Raw genomic sequence first — 23904 nt, 5'->3', positions numbered from 1 at the left:
CAGCCACTGGAGAGTATTGACCTCGATGATAATGATGAGCAAGTGTTGCTGCCGCGCTAGTTCAAGACTCTTGTATAAGAGGATAAAAAATGTTCACGACAAAGGAAAATTAAACTTATGTCCCTCAAAATAGCAAAATAAATTTACTTTAAATAAACCTGTCATTATGTTAGGATTAGGAAAGTAGAAATGTTTCTTATTGTTAATAAAAGGGCAAAATCTTATTTGTTATTGTTAGTATGTTTCTCTAGCTCTTGCACCCATATTTACAAAGGAATTATCGTTTTAAATTTTTAATGTTATGCTACAGATCACCAAGTTCAAATCATAATATACATATCACATTAAAAAGAATATCTTGGGGTGGTGGCGCAGTTGGCTAGCGCGTAGGTCTCATAGCTACTGAGTTATCCTGAGGTCGAGAGTTCGAGCCTCTCTCACCCCAATATACCATTTTTCATCCCCATCCAATTTTGTGTGGGTATGCGAGGCTGTGTGTTGATGAAAGCAAAATTGAAAGCGGCATCTATGATTTCATGTCAACGACACAATGTGAACACACGACATGGTTTTTTATTTTTCCTTCCTCTGTCGGCTTGGGACTTCTACTTTTGAATTTCTTCACCACATAATGAGATTGCCAAGCTACCATTTTTAATCATTTTAATGGGCTGCCACAGTTGCAGCATTCGTTATTTTCCCGCATTCTACCCTCCTTCTATTAAGCATTTATTAGATCGCATCAGTATTGCACAGCTATGATGCTATTAGCATTAATTTCCCTTCGGGCACACTCACCGCTATTATATTTATTTGAGTATACAAACCCGATTGATAAAACTAATAGTTATTGACCTATGAAATTTTTATGAGCTCGCACGAATATTTATAGTAACAAGTGGAACATTTTTTTAAGAAATCTTAAAAAGAAAAAGGGGTAAAACCGTAAGTAGCGAAGCCTGAATTGTTTGGATGCGCCATGTGATAGGTCTCTTTCCTTTCTCCTCTCCCTTTGGCAGCACACACTTCCACTCACTCTCACTCAATGGTTTCACTTCACTTATAAACAAATGCAAACTATTTATAAATTATAACCCCTTTTTTCTTCTCTCATTTGTTCTTTTTTTCTCAATCCACCAAAGCATTATAAATTCACATGTGAGTTAGAGGGTCCAAGCTCTATTACTCTATTGTTTACTAGATCTTTGACTACCTTACCACCACTACCCTCTAGATCTTGGAGGAAGCCAGTGCAGATTGGCTTCACTTCACCACCAATGGCTCAACTCATGCACTTGGACTGCAAAAAGGTACTCATATTCTCAATTCTTTTGTTCTTCTTTGTTTCTGTATGCTTCAGTGCCTGCTCACAACATCAAGTTCAGACCAAAGAAGGGTTATCTAGTAGAATTGGCAGTAGAAGATTGTTGGAGGAGCAAGATGATGATTGGGAAGAGAAGCCCTTGAAAAAGAAAAGCACTACCCAATCCCAATCCAAAAAGAACCAGACCAAGCTAACTAAGCCAACCACTACTTCTTCCAAGAATGTCAAATCTGATAACATTTCTTCCACCACCAAGAACCAAACCAAAACCATCAAATCTAATCCCCTTTCCACCAAGAACGACCAAACAAAAACACTCAAATCTAGTAGTAACATTTCTGCCAAGAACCAAACCAAAACCAAAACTATCAAATCCGAAAACCTTTCCTCCAAGAGTTCATCATCTTCTAAAACCGCATCCACCGACACTACTGGCATCAAGAAGCTCAATTCCACAAGCTCCACCTCCAACAAGAGTAACAAGCAGCTCAACTCCCCTACTATTCCCTCCTCCACTTCCAAGTTCAAGAAGCTCAATTCCACATCAACATCAAAACCTACTTCACCTTCCACTTCAAACAAGAAACCATTGGATCTTGCGAAAGCAACTAACAAAACTACAAAGTCCACCGGCACCAAGGATAAGAACAAGCAAACAAAAACAACCACCAGCCAGGCATCAGATTCAGATCAAACAAAGCCAATAATCAAGAAACCGCAGAAGGCTTCTCCTCCAACGAAGAAACCGACGAAACAACCACCACCGACAACATATTGGATGGACGAAGACGACGACGACTTCGTCTCAGAGTTCAGAGATCTGCCAAACAAGTTCCACCAGACGCTTCTCCCAGACCTCGAAAGAATCTCCACAACTTCAAAGCTTTACCTCACCAAAGCCAACAGCGAGATCACAAAAGGCTTCAAACCCTACGTCGGCAAAAAATATGCATCCACCGTAGCCACCGCACTCTCGTGCGCTTTCGTATTGATCCCATTGATCTTAGTCTCTCTCCTCTGCACACAAATCAAAGCATATTTCTCACTCCAGAAAATCATCATCTTCATCCAAGTTTATCTCTCTATCTACTTCACCATCCTCTGCGTATCGTCGTTAGTTACTGGGCTCGAACCGTTAAAGTTTTTATACTCTACTTCGCAGTCCACGTACCTGTGCCTGCAGGTTCTGCAAACTCTCGGTTACGTTTTCTATCTCTTGATGCTCTTGATGTATCTTGTTCTTGTCTTCTCCACGGAGTGTGGGTTGGGTTCTAAGTTTTTGGGCCTGGCCCAAACGTTAGTGGGCATAGCTATTGGGCTTCATTACTACGTCACGGTGTTTCATAGGGTGGTGTTGAGGCAACCTCCGAAGACAAATTGGAAGGTTCACGGGATTTATGCCACGTGTTTTCTCCTCATTTGCGTGCTTTCTAGGGCTGATAGAAGGAAAAAGGTTTACGTTGAAGATGGTGGAGGAGAAGGCAAGCAGAATTGATTAAGTAACTTGTATTATTTTTGTAATACTTCTTAATTTCATTCAATTTTAGAGAAAAGATTATAATTAAAGGTTACCGAAAGCAATAGAGCAATGAAGCAAGCTTGTTCTTCATGTGATGTACCATGCAACCATTCAGATTCGTTCTATAAAAATAAAGGCTTACTGGCAATTATATAGATTAAAAATGCCTCCTGAGGTGGACGAAAAGGGAACTGCTCTTGTCTTACTCTCTTTCATATATATATATAGTAGAATACCAGAATCAGAATCTATCTATGTGCTTTTACAATTTACTAATTTAGTAACTTTAAAAAGATTAACTTCTTGGAAGGTTATTATAGTAATTTGAAGATCCCACCGACAGTGTCCAATGCAATGCGGTGTTTTTGGGGGGGTCACGGCAAAAGCAGGTTAGCCCGAGAGCCCAGCTTCGTTCTCCTGTCCCTTTTCGCAAGGAACCCTTTCCAAGCTTGTCTTTTAGTCAAAGAAAAAGGGTTATGCTAAATGTGTCACAAAAGTATAAATATAATAATGTTTTTTTTATTCCTATATATATATATATTCAACAATAATTAATTTCTACATCTAAGTCATTTAACCAACCAAGTCCAATCAAATAATTTTGACCTAATTCACCTCCACGTGTCCTTACTTCTAACAAACTTTTGACTCAACACGCGAATATATGTAACTGCCTTTTTCATACGGATTTCGTTTCTTTTTTTTTTTAATTTTCTTAGTATTTTCTGTGTCTCGACGTTCTGTTCCATCTCCGCGTTCTTTGTGTTTCTCTTCCTTCTCTATGTTCTCTTCGTTCTCTGCGTTCTCTTTGTTCAAGTTTAATGTTCTTTTATCTGATTTGAAAATTTGGATCAAAGTTATTGAAATCAAGCTGTAAAATTAGTTTTGAACAGGTATTTCGTTGCCGAATATAATGAATGATTCAAGTTCACACCGTCAATTGAACCAGACCGAAGTGGTTTATTGTTTTGAATCGAATCAAGTGATTGAGGTATGGTTCGATTCTAGTTAATATAGTTCGTTAGTAATTTATGATTCTATAGGTCTATAATGTTGTTTTTGTCTATGAAAATTACTGTTCATAGTTAATGGTTTGAATTGAATGTAATGTAGGAGTTCTGAATCTGAGTCATTACTGTGATGAATCTATTCCGTCCTCGTTTCGGTGTACTTTTATTATAAATGGGTGTATTTTAAAAATCTTTCGATGTATTTTTTAAGTTCAGATTTTCAATTGAATCAGGGTGAATTGTATTATTGTTTTGAATTGAATTAAGCGGTGAGGTGTGATTTGAATATGGTTTGTTAGTTATTTATGATTTTGTAGTTGAATAATTTTATTTTTTCTGTGAAGATTGTTGTTCATGGTTGATGGTTTGAATTTGAATGTAATGTACGAGTTCTGAATTTGATTTTATTATTTTGATGAATTTGTTTCGTTCAAAGTTTTGGTGTATTTTAGATTCTAAGAAGGTTTATTTTGGAACGATTTCGGTGTATTTTCAGTTTTTACATGATGTTAATGAGCAACTTATTCCAAAAGTTGGAATGACTTTTAACATGTTTGAAGAAGTTGAAAAATTTTACAAAAATTATTCTAAACTTGCAGGTTTTTCTACAGAAATTCATAACACAAATAAGAAGGAAAAATGAAATTAAGAACTAATTGATTACATGTACCAGAGAGGAAAAATGAAAATCGAACATATCTCCAACTGAGAAGACAAATCCCTCGACTAGATTAAATTGTCCTGCAAGAATTTATATACATATATTAAAGGACATTGGTGTTCGGATCATTTTTTATTTCCTAGTATATGTTGGATTTCAGTCTATGTGTCTCCAATAGTCTCTGTTTATTTTATTTCATTTTTTTGTTGCCTTTTGTGTTTCAGAAACTACTGTTCTTTTGCCCTTACCAGTTACTATTTTGAGCTCAAAAATTCTTATCCAAAATCAGAGTTTGCTGTGAAAACGCTTAACGGTATGGGTGCTATTTCTTTTCTTCTAGCATTGCTGTATAATATATACATGGCAGACTTTTTCTTCGCTGGAAATTGATGACTTCTGCAATTATGTGATATGTTTTTGTCTCTCTTATTTTTTTATAATCTAATTTGGACTCATGTTGAACGGCACATCCTTTTCAAATTTAAATTTACAATAATCCATGAATGCCCTGCATTTTCCCCCTTTTTTTTCGCTGATAATCTAATGTCATTTAGGAACTACAAACAAGCAACTGCCAATTAGTTTGGTATTGCCTGTTATATGTAAATCCATGAGTAGGCTTGCCTATTATACAGTCTTAGGCATTATGTGATTTTGGTCTTATCAGATGTTAGCTAAATATACTGATCTTGTATTTTATTTCTGGTGCAGTTTTAAGTTAATTTCCTTGTTTAGCCACCTTATGAGGAGTTGATTTTGAGAGTTGCTGATTTACGGGATTTTTGTTCTGAATTTACCAAGCATGGATAAAGTTTCATCAGACTGTCCATACCCGGGGTGCTTCTTTTGTGTTATGAAGGAAGGGAATCCAAGTAAACGTAGAGCAAGTATACTGAAATTCTTTCGGGAACTTCCATCTCAGGATGATGATGGTCAGGTGCTCTCTATCAGTGGCTTGTGGAACACGACAATGGCACATCCAAATGACCCTGAGTTCATAGAGCTAGGAATTTTTGAATGCATGGCTGCTCTAATATGGAAGGGACTGAAGAATCGGTGCTGGCTTTCTCACGACCAAAATATTTGCATTCCTTATTATGCAGCTCATATAATTGGTTCCTACACAATGAATATGGAAGAATTTGCTGAAAGTGCTGTGCATGCTGGGGTCATTCTTGCTCTAGTTGAGCAGAGAGTAGCAATACAAGCTTTAGGACATTTAGCTACATATGCCAGCACTTTTCCTACTGTAGCAAGTCATGGTGAAATTCTTGAGCTCTCCATCCAGTTAGCAATGAGTTCCCCTGGAAATAGTTTATTCGCACTTTTACCAATATGTTGATAGAAGGCTAAGTTATCATTGTGATTTGCTTACACATGGCATGGGTGGTGTTGAAATGGAGTCTAGGAAGGCTGAGGAATGGGCTAGTCAGTTGCAATGTTGGTCCCTTCAGCTGATTAACTGCTTTGCTTTCAAACCTGAATTCCTTCCTACAATATGCAAAACCGAATTTCTGATCAAACTACCTGGCATATGGGGTGGACTTGTTAATGAAAATTCACCAGCTTGTATTGGTTTATTAAGAACAATTTGTCATCAAAAGTTTGGTAGGGGACCTATTGCCAGTTGCCCCAGTATTATTGAAGCTTTATGTAATATTGCCTGGTCTTCAGATGATTGGCAGTATATGGCAATTGATTGTCTTCTATGGCTTCTTCAAGATCCCAATACATGTCACAAGGTAAAAATTTTCAGTGTAGCATTGGCAGCTCATTCTAATATGATACTTAATCACATCAATTGAGCTTGTTTGCACAGATGAGCTTTAAGAAACACAATTGGTGTCTGGGAAAGAATGCATTTGAACATGTGAATGAAAGTATATTCTTATCCCTTAAGCGTAACTTCGTTTAAATTAAAGCAAATAAATAGACAAAAGTAAAAGCCATGATGCTAAAATCTCGAGGCCTTTAATAATAATTATACTGCACTTGGCCCATGGTGCACCTTCAGACTAAAATCTATCACTACTACAATGCTTGTCTTATATCTGTTCTTTTGTGTGTGAGTGTCAAACTTTCCAATTCCTAAATTTCACTAATTAATTTCATCCTTAAGCGTAAAGGGTTAAGAAGAGTTAAGTAACAATTTTAGTATGGATATCAATTCACTTGAATGTCTAAAGGCATTGCTGTAGAGAAATAATCTTTTGAGCTTATGGTCATATGTTGGCTGCTTTAGACAAATTACTAGTTACTGTCTTCATTATCACCAAGGAAGGTGCATGGTCCTTGTCAAGTTTTTAGGACACTAATATATTTGTAAGCCAAATGCATGATAACAATAACCTTTGTCTACTGGATTATTTTTTTAACACAATTTCTCCTTATATGCCTGATGTCTTTATTTATTCAAGCACCGGTTATTTGTTTATATAATTTGAGTATTAGAAGTGGATTTCCATGTTGAATTTAAAAGTTTCCTGTGTATTATGTAGGTGATTGATAAAGTGGTTCCTGCATTAGTTGACCTTGCCGAAATTACAACTCTTGGCAACCACAAAAAGTTTGGTGATTCCATTGTTGGTGTTCTTCAGAACTGCATCCAGTCGCAGGGGTCAGGAAGAAGCTCAATTAGTGGTCGCACTAGTAAACAAATTGAGGACCTATTAAATTCAAAGTAAAGGTTAAAATGGGAAAAGAATATGCCCAAGGAAGATCTACACATTAAGCATGTTGCAGCTCTGGTGGTCAAGCTTGAAGGAAATTCTCTGTTCTCATCTGGAAATATTTCTGGAACTACATCAAAATACTCAGAAGCATTGTCATTGTGTCTGATGAGATCCAAGAAGGAGAGAGTTGTTCTATATAGTAATCGATCTCAATGCCATCTTTTGCTGTAGCAACCTTTGGCTGCTGTTGAATATCAGATTAGAGATATAGGCTGTATAAAAGTTATTCTGAGAGATATATATTTTATATAAGTTATTTTGTTTTGATATAGTTTCCATTTTTAGATATCTGATTCTGTTGTATCTCTTAGTATTAAGGGATTTTATTTCTGTACCTATGTATATATATATATATATATATTGACGCTGAGAGATGATTCTCTCAAGGGAATTCATCCAAAACACAATCCTTGTCTCACTCCATTCGTGTATTTCAAGTTGGTATCAGAGCGGGTTCCGACCCAGCTCTGGTTTCTATTTGTTTCTCTTCTTTTCCGGCTGCGATCTCTCAGCCGTGTTCCCTTTTCTCACCACCTGACACTATTAGCTGTCTCTTCATTAGAAACTATTTTTCCGGCCAAAACCTTGTCAAACATCAGACCCACTCCGAAGCAACCCCATAATCAGAACCGGAAAGCCAAGTTCGGCTTGTCCCCAAAATTTCACCACCGTCAATCGCCGCATGCGCCGACACGCGCCGCCCCTTTTCTTGCACGTGGTCCTCACGCGCCTCCACTCCAGACGCGCGTGAACGTCAAGCTCCGCTGCCCAGGCTTTTTCCGGCCCTTGTTTCCCTTCTGCAGGTGTTTTTCGGCCGTTTCTGAGTATCTGCCATCATGTCTTCTGAGGTAACCCCCGACACCAACTCCAATGGTGGCAAACCGGTTGTTCTAACATCTGTTGTTTCTGGAACTGCTATAATGACCTCTGAAAAATTGATGGGTGCCAAAAATTACCTTTCTTGGGCTGATTCTGTGGAACTTTGGTTCATGGGCCAAGGCTATGAAGACCACCTTACTAAATTTGTTGATGATGTTCACGCCGCTGACAAAACCACTTGGAAGAAGATTGATGCACAGCTATGTAATCTTATGTGGCAGACCATTGATCCACCAAAGCTGACTATGTTTCGGGCTTACAAAACTTGTAAAAAGGTGTGGGACCGTGCTAAAGCTTTATACACTAATGACATTGCAAGACTTTACCATGTTGCTAAGAAGCTGTGTAGTTTACAGCTTCAAGGAACTGATATGGAATCTTATGTTGGGGCTGTGGAAGCTGTCAAGGAAGAGTTTTTGACTCTCCTTCCCTATGTGTCTAATGCTAATGACCATCATGCTCAACAGGGAAAGCTGTTTTTGGTACTTACGTTACTTGGGTTGCCAGCTGAACTTGAATCTCTTCGGTAACAAATATTGGGCACCTCACCCGTTTCTTCCCTTGAGGACGTATTTGCACGACTCTTGCAATCCGGCCCCTTTCTTGAGACCCATACTTTCGACCAAACTGCATTGGCATCCCAATCTTCTTCTCAAGTGTCCTTTCAAGTGCCCACTCGCGGCGGCCGTGGGGGTCATGGTAATGGTCGTGGTAATCGTACTCGCCTTAGTTGTACCTATTGCTATAGGATTGGTCATACTCAGGATAAATGTTATGCTCTCTATGGTCGTCCTACCAAGGTAGCTAATGTTGTCCAAACTAATGAGCCATCTGATGTTCACTCCGCCGCACAACCACAAGGGATATTTGTCTCTGGCAATGATTATGATGAGTTTCTCAAGTACTAAGCTTCAAAGCAAGCATCTACTCCCGTTGCTTCGGTGGCCCACTCTGGTAATTATCTTGCTTGTATCTCTCATTCCTCTTCTCTTGGACCATGGGTCCTTGACTCAGGTGCTTCTGATCACATTTCTGGTACTTCTTCTGTCCTCTCTAAACTTGAACACCTTGCATTTCTTCCTTCTATCACTTTGGCTGATGGTTCTAAAATTGGTGCTAAGAGAATAGGTCAAGCTACTCCTCTTCCTACATTACCTTTGAAATCTGTTCTTTACATGCCCAATTGTCCTTTCAATTTGATTTCTATTAGCCAACTTACCCGTTCTCTTAATTGTTTTGTTACCTTTTTTGCTGACTCCGTCATTGTGCAGGATCGAGAGACGGGATAAACGATTGGTACAGGATGTGAGTCTCAAGAACTGTATCGGCTTGCCTTACCCACTACTACTGTGTCTTCTGTTGCTGCTGTTGAGTCTCCGGACGTGGTCCATTATCGCCTGGGACATCCCAGCCTCTTGAAATTACAAGCTATGGTCCCGAGTTTATCTCGTCTTGCTACCTTAAAGTGTCAAACTTGTAATTTAGGTAAATATGTTCGTAGTTATTTTTCAAGTCGTGTCAATACACGAGCTGCGTCTCCCTTTTCTGTTATTCATTCTGATGTATGGGGACCTAGTCGGGTTACTTCTCATTCTGATTTTTGTTATTTTGTCACCTTTATTGATGACTTTTCTCGTTGCACTTGGTTATATTTAATGAAGGACAGATCTGAATTATTTGCACATTTCAAGCCTTTATGTTCTGTGATGAGTTTGGAAAACTCTAAATTAATATGTGATGACTAAACATTATTAAAATTAATTAATTACAAAATTATTAATCTGATTTTCATCTAACATATATTGATTAAAATAATTTTGTTACAGGTTTTAATATTGGGCCGAAAAATAAATTTCTGGTGCAAGCCCAAATTACATTCAGCCCTTGGTTTTGATAATATATGATGAATATGGCTTATTTAATTCTTTATGTTACTTGGGCCAATTTAATCTATTATGGTCACAAGTCCAAGTTGAAAATACTTTCCCATTTGCTCATTGCTTGATCCAAATTTCATCAGGAAAGCAAATGTTATAATTGGGCCAGAAATTTAATGATTATTGCAACCAAGCCCAATTCCATTTAAGATGAGAGTTCCTCATGCTTTGTCCGAATCCATGAAGCAAAGAAAAAGCCTCAATGCTTCCAACGGATTCCATTACACTTTCTGAAAGGATTTCAAAGTTAATTTAAGCATTGGGAACATAAGCAAGTGAGAGAAGATTGATTTGACTAAAGACATCATTGCTACACGCCACACTAAGAAAAGCAAAAGCAAGCTATTTTCAATTAATTAGTTTAACCACTTTGAATTGTTTTTCTTCAGATTCTCTTTTCTCTCTCATTGTTTCTTCTTCTTCGGTCATTGTCCAGGAAACAATGGAAGCTATGTTCAATTATCAAAAGAAAGAAGGAGCTGCATGTATCAAGACCATCAAGCTAATGATGGCAAGAAAATATACTAAAATAAAAATAAGCTGTGGCTAAGATTGTCACCAAACATGGATAGATTTGGTGAGGTAATCTTGGGTTCTTTATGCTCAAAAAGGAAGAAGAAGATCTCGGCCAGCAAGGGGAGATTCTTGGAGGAGATGGCTTGTCTTTGATTCTGCTCAACCACCACAGGAAGTAGCTAGAATGGCGAAGTGATGGTAGAGGCAGAGATTGAAGCAGATGAAGTCATCATCATCATGAAGCATCAAGGGCCAGAAATCCATCTTGGAGAGCAAGCCAAGGATGGAGAGCTCGGATTGATGAAGAATGATGACCAAGGAAGGACTAGAGGTAATTGCATGTTGGTTATTGCATGGTTATCTCTTCTCTCTCTGTGTGGCTGAACCGGTTTCTTGAAGGAAGAAGAAGTTGGCTTGGGTTTTTGGCTTCAAGTGTGGAGGCTTCTCTCTTCTATAAAAAGGGAGAACAACCACTGTTTGGAGCAAGGAGTTAGAAGTAAGCATTGAGAGTGCAAGGCACAGGATTCTCAGAGCTACCTAAGCTTACAGATTTTCTTCTCCTTCAATGTATTATGTTTAGTATTTTTCTGTTTAATTTTGTCATGTCTTGAGTCTCATGAAAAAAGGCAAAAGAGAGTGCAAAATTAAAAGAAAAATCCATAGATGTCTTAGAGTTCCTTTGTTCATCTATGTTGTGTTTCATGATTCTGTGGGAATCCCCTTGTAAGTTGGGTTAGCACTTTACAGTTTGTAATCAGGTTGATTATAGTGAAATTCCATCATTGTTGTGATGGAGACTGGATGTAGGCTGCACTGCACTTAGCAGCTGAACCAGGATATATCTGGGTGTAATCTTTCTTCTCTCCTACTCCATTTCTGTTTTTTACTGCACAGAAGCAAAAACAAAAAATGTCTCGTGCCAAGTGACGAGACAAAATGAAAAAGTCTCGTGGCTAGGGACGAGCTAAAAACAGAAAAGTCTCCTCTAAGTCCAGCAAGCGTTAGCAAGCAAAAGGGGGCTAAGATTCAACCCCCCCTTCTCTTAGCCACTGAAACCATCAATTGGTATCAGAGCTTGGTCTCAAAGAGATCAAGCTTTGCAGCTTGGAGTAAAGATCCTCATGGCAGAAAATAGTGGCTTAAATGTGGTGTCCTATAATATGACTGAAGGTCAATCAAGCAACAGACCTCCTCTTTTCAATGGGAAAAATTATATCTATTGGAAGGAGAGGATGAAGATATTTGTACAAGCAGTGGATTACAGACTTTGGAAGATTATCCTGGAAGGGCCTCAATTTCCAACTACCACAAGTGCAGAAGGAGTAGTCACTCTTAAACCAGAAGCAAGATGGACTGAGGAAGATAGGAAGAAGATAGAATTAAATGCCAAGGCAGTAAATCTGCTAAACTGTGCTATCAGCTTTGAGGAGTACCGATGGGTATCAAGATACACAACAGCAAAGGAAATCTGGGACAAATTGCAAATCACCCATGAAGGAACCACCATTGTAAAAAAGACTCGGACAGACATGTTAAATAAAGAGTATGAAATGTTTGCAATGAAGGAAGGAGAGTCCATTGATGAACTGTTCGAACGGTTCAACTCCATCATTGTTGGCTTAGATGCTCTGGGAATTACACATTCTGAATCTGTGTTAGTGAGAAGAGTGTTGAGATGTCTCACAAAAGAGTGGGAAACAAAAGCATTAATTATTTCTGAGAGCAGTAGCTTAGATTCCATGACACTTGATGATTTGAGAGAAAATCTTCTTGCTTTTGAAAACACCTATTTGAAAAAAGATTCAAAAAAGAAAGGAATTGCTTTTTCTTCTGTGACTAACCCTCTGGATGATGAATCCAGTGATAACTCTTCTGAAAATGAGTTTGTGTTGTTTGCAAAAAAATTCAGGAAAATAGTGAAGCTTAAAGGCAAAGGCAGCAGCTCAAGGAAGATGAAGAAAGACCTGAGCAAAGTAACCTGTTACAATTGCAAGGAAATGGGGCATTTCAGATCTGATTGTCCCAAGTTAAAGAAGGAGGAAAAGCCGAAAAGAGTAAAGAAGAAGGGACTGATGGCCTCATGGGAAGACTTGGAGAATGACTCAGATGATGATGATGAAGAAACCGAAACCAAGTCACAACCATGTCTCATGGCAGATCACATAGATCAGGTAGTCTTTCATAACCCTAACACTGAAGATCTTCATCTTATGATAGACCACCTTTCTGAAAAAATAAGATGTTTTCTGCTGGAAAATCAAGAGCTTGAACAACAAATCACCATTCTTAAAGCTGAAAATAGTTTTCTTAAAGAGAAAGTAAGAGAGGCCGAAACTGTTTGTGACCTTGTTGAGGAAAATAAGCAGTTAAGAGCCCAAATTAAGAGCTGTGAAAGTAATCATTCCGTTCTTGCATATGTAGATTGTTTTAAGCAAAATGAAGAGTTGCTTAAAGAGGTTAAAAGGCTTAAGGAAGACTTAGCCAAATTCACCCAAAGTTCTGAAAATTTGAATCAAATTCTGGCTAGTCAAAAATCTCTTTATGACAAGGCTGGGTTGGGATTTTATAAATCTGAAAAATCTCATTTTGAAAACATTGCCTCATCTTCAAATGATACAAGATATCAAGACCCCACCTACTTTAACAAAACAGCAACTCCAAGATTTTGTAGGCTATGCAAACGAAATGGACACTTTCCTATTCAATGTTTCTTTGGTGAAAGAATGATTGGTGATAAAGTTTGTAAAGTTGTTTTTGATTACAATGGCTTAGGACATAGGAGATGGTTTAACGTGAAAGGATCCAAGAAAATTTGGATACCTAAGGTCACTTAAGCTTGTTTTGTAGGTGTGCCTAGCATCCAAACGGAAAGAAAATATGTGGTATATGGACAGCGGATGTTCTAGGCATATGACCGGGAAGACAACCTTCTTCATAAAGCTTGATGAATATGATGGAGGTCTTGTCACTTTTGGTGATGATGCAAAAGGAAAAATAGTGGCTGTTGGGAAAGTTGGGAAAAATTTTTCTTCTTGTATAAATGATGTTCTCCTTGTACATGGTTTGAAACATAATTTGCTTAGTGTTAGTCAATTGTGTGATTTGGGTTTTGAAGTTGTTTTTAAGAAGTTTGTTTGTTTGGTTGTTTGTGAGAAAACTGGGGATATTTTATTTGAAGCTAAAAGGTGTAACAATGTGTATGGATTAACTCTAAGGATTTAAAGGAACAAAATGTAACATGCTTTACATCTCTTGAATTTGAAAAATGGCTTTGGCATAGAAAGTTGGGTCATGCTAGCATGTACCAAATTTCTAAGCTAGTCAAAAAGAATTTGGTTAGAGGAATTCCAAACATCAAGTTTGATAAGGATCTTACTTGTGATGCTTGCCAATTGGGCAAACAAGTAAAATCTTCTTTTAAATCAAAAGATGGAATCTCAACCAAAAGGCCATTGGAGATGTTACATATTGATCTTTTTGGTCCTACTAGAACTCAAAGTTTAGGAGGTAAACACTATGGTCTTGTGGTGGTAGATGATTACTCTAGATTTGGTTGGGTACTTTTTCTTACTCATAAGAATGATGCTTTTCATGCCTTTTCTACTCTTTGCAAGAAAATTCAAAACGAAAAGGATTTAAAAATTGCCCATGTGAGAAGTGATCATGGAAGAGAATTTGAAAATCAAGATTTTGAAAAATTCTGTGATGACTTAGGAATTTCTCATAATTTTTCATGTCCTAGAACCCCCCAACAAAATGGGGTGGTTGAAAGAAGGAATAGAAGCCTTCAAGAAATGACTAGGGCTATGCTATGTGAGAATGAGATTCCTAAATTCTTGTGGGCTGAGGCTGTGAACACAGCATGTTATATTTTGAAGAACAATCATTAGAAAAGGGTTAAAGAAAACCCCTTATGAGCTATGGAAAGGAACCCCTCCAAATCTTAAGTATTTTCATATTTTTGGATGCAAATATTTTGTGCTTAATAATAAAGAAAACCTTGGAAAGTTTGATCCAAAATCCTATGAAGGAATGTTTGTTGGATATTCCACCACAAGCAAGGCCTATAGAATTTATCTCAAGGAACATAGGACTATAGAGGAATCCATACATGTTACTTTTTGTGATTCTAACTTAATTCCCAGTACTGTGATAGATAATGATTCAGATGGTGAAGAAGCTGGAACAAGCAAAGAAAATCCCAAATCTGTTCAGAATGAGGAATCTGCCAGTCCAGTTTTATCTCGTCAGATTGGAGGAGATATTTCCATTTTGTATCCTGAGCAGGCACGAGCAACTGAAATAGTGAGACCACCAGAAGTTCATCAAAGCTCTACACCTGTCCAAAAGCCTAGAGAATGGAAGTCTATGAGAGGTTATCCTCATGATTTCATCATTGGTAATCCTTCTCAAGGAGTAGCAACAAGATCATCCACCAAAAGCCAAGCCGAACCTAGCAATCTTGCTCTCTTATCACAAATAGAGCCTAACAATGTCAAACAAGCTCTTGAGGACCCATCATAGGTTAAAGCAATGCAAGAGGAGCTTGCTCAATTTGACAAGAATGAGGTTTGGACACTAGTACCTCATCCGGATGGTAAGAAAGTTACCGGTACTAAATGGGTATTTAAAAATAAGCTTGGTGAGGATGGACAAGTTGTTCGTAACAAGGCTAGATTAGTGGCCCAAGGTTACGATCAAGAAGAGGGTATAGATTTTGATGAGTCTTTTGCTCTGGTAGCTAGAATGGAAGCAATTAGATTGCTTCTTGCCTATGCCGCCCATAAAGGTTTCAAAATATTTCAAATGGATGTTAAGTGTGCTTTCCTTAATGGCTTTATTGATAGAGAAGTGTATGTGGCACAACCCCCCGGTTTTGAACAAAAAGAGTTTATAAATCATGTTTTCAAATTAACTAAGGCTCTTTATGGTCTTAGACAAGCTCCAAGAGCTTGGTATGAAAGGCTTAGTGCCGTCTTGTTGGAAAATCAATTTCAAAGGGGTACCACCGACACTACTTTGTTTATTAAAGCATCTAGTGATGACATACTCCTTGTTCAGGTTTATGTTGATGATATTGTATTTGGATCGACCAACATTTCTTTGTGTGAAGAGTTTGGAAAACTCATGACTAGTGAGTTTGAAATGAGTTTAATGGGAGAGCTTACTTTCTTTCTTGGCCTCCAAATTAAACAAACTCCTAGTGGTACTTTTATTTACCAAGGAAAGTATGCAAAAGAACTTATTAAAAAGTTTGGCCTAGAAAATTCCAAAGCAATGGGTACACCAATGCATCCCAACACAAAACTTGAAAAGGATGATGATGGTCAAGATGTGGATGAAACAAGGTATAGGGGAATGATAGGTTCACTCATGTACCTTACCTCCTCTAGACCGGACATTGTCCAAAGTGTGGGTGTATGTTCAAGGTTCCAATCCCACCCAAAAGAATCCCATCTCACGGCTGTTAAGCGCATCATTAGATATATTAAGGGAACTTGTGATTATGGATTATGGTATCCTAAATCTGATGATTTTTGTGCAGTAGGGTTTTGTGATGCAGATTTTGCGGGAGATAGAGTGGATAGACGAAGCACATCCGGCATGTGTTGCTTCCTTGGAAGCTCACTCAATATGTGGTCAAGCAAAAAGCAAGCCACAATGACTTTATCCACAGCTAAAGCATAATACATTTCCGCATCTGCATGTTGCACTCAATTAATTTGGTTAAAAACACAATTAGAAGATTACAAATTAAAAATCAATAGTATACCATTATTTTGCGATAATATGAGTGCTATAAACATTTCAAAAAATCCTGTTTTGCACTCAAGAACAAAGCACATTGAAATTAAATATCATTTCATTAGAGAACATGTGCAAAAGAGAACTATTGATATTCAATTTGTAAAATCTGAAGACCAAATTGCTGATATTTTTACAAAACCTCTCTGTGAAGACAGATTCTGTACCTTGAGAAAAAGTTTGGGAATGTTTGATTTAAGTTTCATTAAAAATTTGTGAATTTTTAACTCTGTTCAGTTTTGTCTCGTAGGTTTGGACGAGATAAAAATGCAAGCTTGATGGAGGAGCTATGATCAAGGGGGAGGAAACGCAGATTTAAATTTTCATGGGCCCCACCTAATAATTCCTGACCCCACCATGACAGTTTAGTTAGTTATTCTTTCTTTGAAAAATAAAATCACAAAATCCCTTAGATTGTCTTTTCAAATCTTGTTGGAAGAAGCATGTTGTCAAATCATATCTTTTCCTTCCAACTAATCCCTTTATTCAAGGAAAACTCCCTTTTTATCATTTTTTTGAAACTCCCATTTGGTTAATAACCGCTCCATTATGGTCATTAACTTCCCCATCATCTCTCTCCAATCCTCATTTATTGCACCACTAACCTCCTTCCACCCTCACTCTCTTTCGGCACTCACCCCTTCATATTCAACCTCTTCATTTATCCTACCATGAAAAAGAAAACTGCACTTAGGAGGAGTAGCCGAACCCCCATTCCAAAAAACCCACCTTTTTCATCACCTCCAACCCATACACATATACATCTCCATTCTACCTCCTCTTCTACTCATTCCCCTCCTTCCAAAAGAACCAAAACCATGCGCCGTAAGGTCGTTGCTAAGAAAACGTCAGGGAGAGGCAAATCTGGAAAATCCAAGGAACCAAGTGTTGAAGAGGATGAAGATGAGTCACATACCTCACCCCCTCAATCATCACCGAAAAGATCCACCCCACATGCAAGAAGCTCTCAAAAGAGGCATAAAAGTTTTGTGTTGCATGATACTAAGGAACCTGCGAATTTGGAGTCACTCGAATTCAAGAACAAGTTTCACAAACCTCATTCCCATTTTGATCCCTCTAGGTTCTACTCATGTGCGTTCTATGAATTTCACAAAGAGGTCTTGCTGAAACGACATCTCTGCCCCTCTTACTTGGTGAATCTTGAAAATTTGGCCACCAAAGGAATCAACTTTTCTTCTCTGTTTGATGCTCTGAAATGGACCCCTCTGGTTCACATTCAGAAACTGGTTTACCCGGGGTTGGTCCGGGAATTCTATGCAAACATGCGTTTGATTGATGGCTCAATCCATTCTTACGTCAAGCGTGTTTACATAACTCTCAATCCTCAAACCATAGGTGCTGCTCTTGGGTATGAAGATGAAGGACCAAAAGTTTATATGATTGATAAATGGGATGATCAAGTAGGAGTCACACAATAAGCTGTCTTGCAACACATCTGTACAAACCTTTCTGGACTAGATGGATTAATCCCAACTCACAAAGCACTCGGCCCGGAGAACTCTCTATTGCACCGTATCATCACTCATATCCTTACTCCTCAAAGTGGTTCGCACCATAGAGTAACAGTTTCTGATTCTATTATCCTATTTGCTCTCATTACTTCTACCCCAATTTCATTTGCTTATATTATGATACGTCATATGTGGGAAGCAGTAAAGAGTACTAAAAAGGATAATCTTCCATATGGCATGTTCCTCACATGTATATTTGAGTACTTTAAGGTTGATTTGTCTAATGAATCTGTTGAGAACAAGGTTTCCATGATTAAAGGAGGAGGAGTTTTGGGCAAGAAAGGCAAGCGGTCTGTTCCCTCTGAACCATCTCTCAGCGATCTGGAGAGCCGTCCTGAATCCTCAGATGTCACTCAATCAATCCGGGAAGTTCTCAAAGAGTTTCGCAACATGGCCAAGTTAATGCGTAAATCTCACAAGGCTGCCCGGAAATTGGAATATGAACAGGAAAGGGCTTGGAAGAAATGTCACGAAAGAGTTGGTTTCATGATTAAAAGCTTTGATGATGACATGGGGACAGGGGATTACGAAGATGATTCCGGTTCAGAGTTCAACCTTTTTGATGATTAATGACTGTTTCTTTACTTTTACTTGATATTGGCTCCATTAGGCTCAATCTGTTTTTTGTAGGAGCATGACTTGATACTCACTGCTCTATGATACCTTGATACACTCTTATTACTTTATTATGGATATTTTGTTGTGTTGTTCATATTTTGTGCAGGTGCCCCTTGATGACAAAAGGGGGAGGAAAATTAGTTTTCAAAATTGAAATTGATACTAATAAAACAGGGGAGGATTTGCTGAAACAGGGGATGAAATTTTCAAATTGAAAATTCATGATCTCCCTTGTTTAAAGAATGCATGTTGTTATTGCATTTGTTTCACTATGGTTACTGCTGCTTGAAAGGCATTTGGCATTTGGTTTATGATGATGTTTGACAATATTTTTATTGATCATATGAATGCCTGATTGTTGATTTATCTTGATGAACATGCTTGTATTGAAATAGGAATATTCTTATTCATCTTGGTAAACATGTTGGTTTGAAAATTTATTTTTGGCAGTTCCTTTAAACTGTGATATCTACCAGCTGCAATGTCTTTGATGTGATCATATGTGATTCAAAAAAATATTTTCCCTACTTGAATAATATGGCTCTGACATCTTGACTGGAAAATTTTTGAAATTTTTGAACAACTTTGTTTTGTGGTAATGTTTGAGCAGTAAATCAGTTTATGATATCAAATGAGTTTTGATTATCAATTTAAAACTACTCATAAATCAAGCATTTAGCATCATATAATATGCTAAATAACATTATTCTTGAAGCTTGGTTAAAATGTTACAGGTTAGTGCTTCCCTTGGTAAAATAAGCATACATCAAGGGGGAGCCATGTGACATTTAGAAAGGGGGAGAAATTCAATCTTCAAAGGGAGTACTCATACTCAATTTTTTTAAATTTCTTTCCATTTCAATTTTAATAATGTTTGTCATCAAGGGGGAGATTGATGAGTTTGGAAAACTCTAAATTAATATGTGATGACTAAACATTATTAAAATTAATTAATTACAAAATTATTAATCTGATTTTCATCTAACATATATTGATTAAAATAATTTTGTTACAGGTTTTAATATTGGGCCGAAAAACAAATTTCTGGTGCAAGCCCAAATTACATTCAGCCCTTGGTTTTGATAATATATGATGAATATGGCTGATTTAATTCTTTATGTTACTTGGGCCAATTTAATCTATTATGGTCACAAGTCCAAGTTGAAAATGCTTTCCCATTTGTTCATTGCTTGATCCAAATTTCATCAGGAAAGCAAATGTTATAATTGGGCCAGAAATTTAATGATTATTGCAACCAAGCCCAATTCCATTTAAGATGAGAGTTCCTCATGCTTTGTCCGAATCCATGAAGCAAAGAAAAAGCTTCAATGCTTCCAACGGATTCCATTACACTTCCTGAAAGGATTTCAAAGTTAATTTAAGCATTGGGAACATAAGCAAGTGAGAGAAGATTGATTTGACTAAAGGCATCATTGCTACACGCCACACTAAGGGAAGCAAAAGCAAGCTATTTTCAATTAATTAGTTTAACCACTTTGAATTGCTTTTCTTCAGATTCTCTTTTCTCTCTCATTGTTTCTTCTTCTTCGGTCATTGTCCAGGAAACAATGGAAGCTATGTTCAATTATCAAAAGAAAGAAGGAGCTGCATGCATCAAGACCATCAAGCTAATGATGGCAAGAAAATATACTAAAATAAAAATGAACTGTGGCTAAGATTGTCACCAAACATGGATAGATTTGGTGAGGTAATCTTGGGTTCTTTATGCTCAAAAAGGAAGAAGAAGATCTCGGCCAACAAGGGGAGATTCTTGGAGGAGATGGCTTGTCTTTGATTCTGCTCAACCACCACAGGAAGTAGCTAGAGTGGCGAAGTGATGGTAGAGGCAGAGATTGAAGCAGATGAAGTCATCATCATCATGAAGCATCAAGGGCCAGAAATCCATCTTGGAGAGCAAGCCAAGGATGGAGGGCTCGGATTGATGAAGAGGGGGGACCAAGAAAGGACTAGAGGTAATTGCATGTTGGTTAAAGTATGGTTATCTCTTCTCTCTCTGTGTGGCCGAACCGGTTTCTTGAAGGAAGAAGAAGTTGGCTTGGGTTTTTGGCTTCAAGTGTGGAGGCTTCTCTCTTCTATAAAAAGGGAGAACAGCCACTGTTTGGAGCAAGGAGTTAGAAGTAAGCATTGAGAGTGCAAGGCACAGGATTCTCAAAGCTACCTAAGCTTACAGATTTTCTTCTCCTTCAATGTATTCTGTTTAGTATTTTTCTGTTTAATTTTGTCATGTCTTGAGTCTCATGGAAAAAGGCAAACATTGAGGTTTGTATGAAAAAGCCATAGAGTGGAAAAAGGCAGAGAGTGCAAAATTAAAAGAAAAAGCCATAGATGTCTTAGAGTTCCTTTGTTTATCTATGTTGTGTTTCATGATTCTGTGGGAATCCCCTTGTAAGTTGGGTTAGCACTTTACAGTTTGTAATCAGGTTGATTATAGTGAAATTCCATCATTGTTGTGATGGAGACTGGATGTAGGCTGCACTGCACTTAGTAGCTGAACCAGGATATATCTGGGTGTAATCTTTCTTCTCTCCTACTCTATTTCTGTTTTCTACTGCACAGGGGCAAAAACAAAAAATGTCTCGTGCCAAGTGACGAGACAAAATGAAAAAGTCTCGTGGCTAGGGACGAGCTAAAAATAGAAAAGTCTCCTCTAAGTCCAGCAAGCGTTAGCAAGCAAAAGGGGGCTAAGATTCAACCCCCACTTCTCTTAGCCACTGAAACCATCATTCTGAAATTCAAAACCAATTCAAAATTTCAATTAAAAATTTACGAAGTGATAATACTCGTGAGTATTTTCCAGCACCCTTTTTGTCTTACTTGTCCTCCCAAGGCATTCTACATCAGTCGTCTTGTCCTCAAACCCCTCAACAGAATGGTGTGGTTGAGCGTAAACAACGTCACTTGATTGAAACTGTTCGCACTCTTCTTCTCCATACTCATGTTCCCCTTAAGTTTTGGGGTGAGGCTGTTCTGACTGCATGTTATTTAATTAATCGTATGCCTTTTTCTGCTTTGCAAAATCAAGTTCCATTTTATTTCCTCATGAGCACATTTTTTCTCTTCCGCTATGAGTCTTTGGTTGTACTTGTTTCATCCATGATCTTACCCCAGGCAAAGACAAGTTAATTGCTCGCTCTATCAAATGTGTTTTCTTAGGGTACACTCGATTTCAAAAGGGTTATCGTTGTTATTCTCCAGCTCTTAATCATTTCTTCGTGTCTGCAGATGTCACTTTTCTTGAGAATACCCCTTTTTTCTCTGCACCCGACATCACTTCACCTTCCATTACGGAGGTGCTTTCTGTTCCTTACTTAGATGGGCCTCCTATTCCCACAAAGCCTCTCCAGGTTTATCATCGCCGCCCATGGCCTGCAGTCCAAGATAACTCATCTCCTGAACCCGTGGTTGAAACGTCCTTGGATCCTTCTTCGGGAGTTAGCAGTAGTCCTCCTATTGCTCTCAGACAAGGTACTCGTTCCACCCGTAATCCTAATTCTATTTATAATTTTCTTAGTTACCATCATTTATCATCTTCGCACTATGCTTTTACCTCCTCTTTGTCTTCTGTTTCTATACCCAAAACAACAGCAGAAGCTCTTTCACATCCAGGGTGGCGCCAGGCTATGATTGAGGAGATGTCTACCTTACATTCTACTGGTACTTGGGATCTTGTTCCATTGCCACCGGGCAAATCTACTGTGGGTTGTCGTTGGATCTATACTATTAAGGTCGGCTCAGACGGAACCATTGATCGATTAAAAGCCTGCCTTGTGGCTAAGGGCTACACTCAAATATTTGGTTTGGACTATGGTGATACCTTCTCTCCTGTTGCGAAGATGGCCTCTGTTCATCTTTTTCTTTCTATGGCTGCCATTCGCCATTGGCCTCTTCATCAACTTGATATTAAAAATGCTTTCTTACATGGTGATCTCGAGGAGGAAGTATACATGGAGCAACCTCCCGGGTTTATTGCTTAGGGGGAGTCTTCCGGCTTAGTATGTCATTTACGCCGATCTTTATATGGCTTGAAACAATCCCCTCGAGCTTGGTTTAGTCGCTTTAGTGCTGTTATTTCTAAATTTGGCATGATTCAGAGTGAAGCAGATCATTCAGTTTTCTCCCGTCATTCTTCCTCCACGACCTCCATATATCTGGTTGTTTATGTGGATGATATTGTCATTACTGGAGATGATGATGAGGGAATCACTCAGCTAAAACAACACTTGTTTGATCACTTTCAGACTAAGGATATGGGAAAGTTAAAATATTTCCTAGGAATTGAAGTGGCACAATCTAATGTTGGGATCTGTATCTCATAGAGAAAATATGCTCTGAATATTCTTGAAAAAACTGGAATGTTAGATTCTAGACCTGTAGATACACCAATGGATCCCAACACAAAACTTAGTCCAAATCAAGGAAAACCTCTTGCAGATCCTGGTAGATATCGCATATTAATTGGCCGATTGAATTATTTGACAGTCACTCGGCCAGATATTTCATTTACCACAAGTATCCTAAGTCAGTTTCTTGACTCCCCATGCGATAGTCATTGGAACGCAGCTGTTAAAGTCCTTAGATATATCAAAGGTGCTCCAGGAAAAGGTTTGTTGTATGAAGATAAAGGACATAACCAAATTGTTGGGTATACTGATGCAGATTGGGCAGGATCTCCATCTGATAGACGTTCTACATTTGGTTATTGTGTTTTTATTGGTGGAAACTTGATATCTTGGAAGAGTAAGAAGCAAAATGTTGTAGCAAGATCTAGTGCGGAAGCTGAATATAGAGCTATGGCACTTGCCACATGTGAACTTATATGGTTGAAGCAATTAGTTAAGGAACTTAAGTTTTGTGAGCCGAGTAAGATGGAACTGGTGTGTGATAATCAAGCTGCCTTACATATTGCTTCCAATCCTGTGTTTCATGAACGGACCAAGCACATAGAGATTGATTGCCATTTCATAAGGGAGAAGTTGCAAAATGGGAAAATAGTAACAGCCTTTGTCAACTCCAACGATCAACTTGCAGATATTTTTACCAAAGCTCTCCGGGGTCCTTGGATACAATACATATGTAACAAGCTTGGTGCATATGATTTATATGCTCCAGCTTGAGGGGGAGTGTTGAATATCAGATTAGAGATATAGGCTGTATATAAGTTATTCTGAGAGATATAGGTTTTATATAAATTATTCTGTTTTTATATAGTTTCCGTTTTTAGATATCTGATTCTGTTAATTCTGTTAGTATTAAGGGATCTGATTCTATCTCCTAGTATTAAGGGATCTCTGATTCTATCATATCTCCTAGTATTAAGGGATTTTATTTCTGTACCTATGTATATATATAT

At 38.0% G+C, this 23904-nt stretch overlaps 2 protein-coding genes across 2 annotated transcripts; both read left to right on the top strand.

Annotated features, from left to right (window-relative positions):
• On the top strand, window positions 848-3007 carry LOC107631657 (cell wall protein DAN4). The gene has a single exon (XM_016335173.2). It carries the CDS (start codon window positions 1278-1280, stop codon window positions 2817-2819), a length of 1542 nt encoding a protein of 513 aa, XP_016190659.1. The 5' UTR covers window positions 848-1277; the 3' UTR covers window positions 2820-3007.
• On the top strand, window positions 5863-7399 carry LOC110270439. The gene is made up of 2 exons (XM_021119842.1): window positions 5863-6256; window positions 7013-7399. Exons 1-2 carry the CDS (start codon window positions 5897-5899, stop codon window positions 7196-7198), a joined length of 546 nt encoding a protein of 181 aa, XP_020975501.1. The 5' UTR covers window positions 5863-5896; the 3' UTR covers window positions 7199-7399.

The sequence above is a fragment of the Arachis ipaensis genome, chromosome B03, assembly GCF_000816755.2.
Source record: "Arachis ipaensis cultivar K30076 chromosome B03, Araip1.1, whole genome shotgun sequence".
NCBI lineage: Eukaryota > Viridiplantae > Streptophyta > Magnoliopsida > Fabales > Fabaceae > Arachis > Arachis ipaensis.
This window is presented reverse-complemented; position numbering and strand designations above follow the sequence as displayed.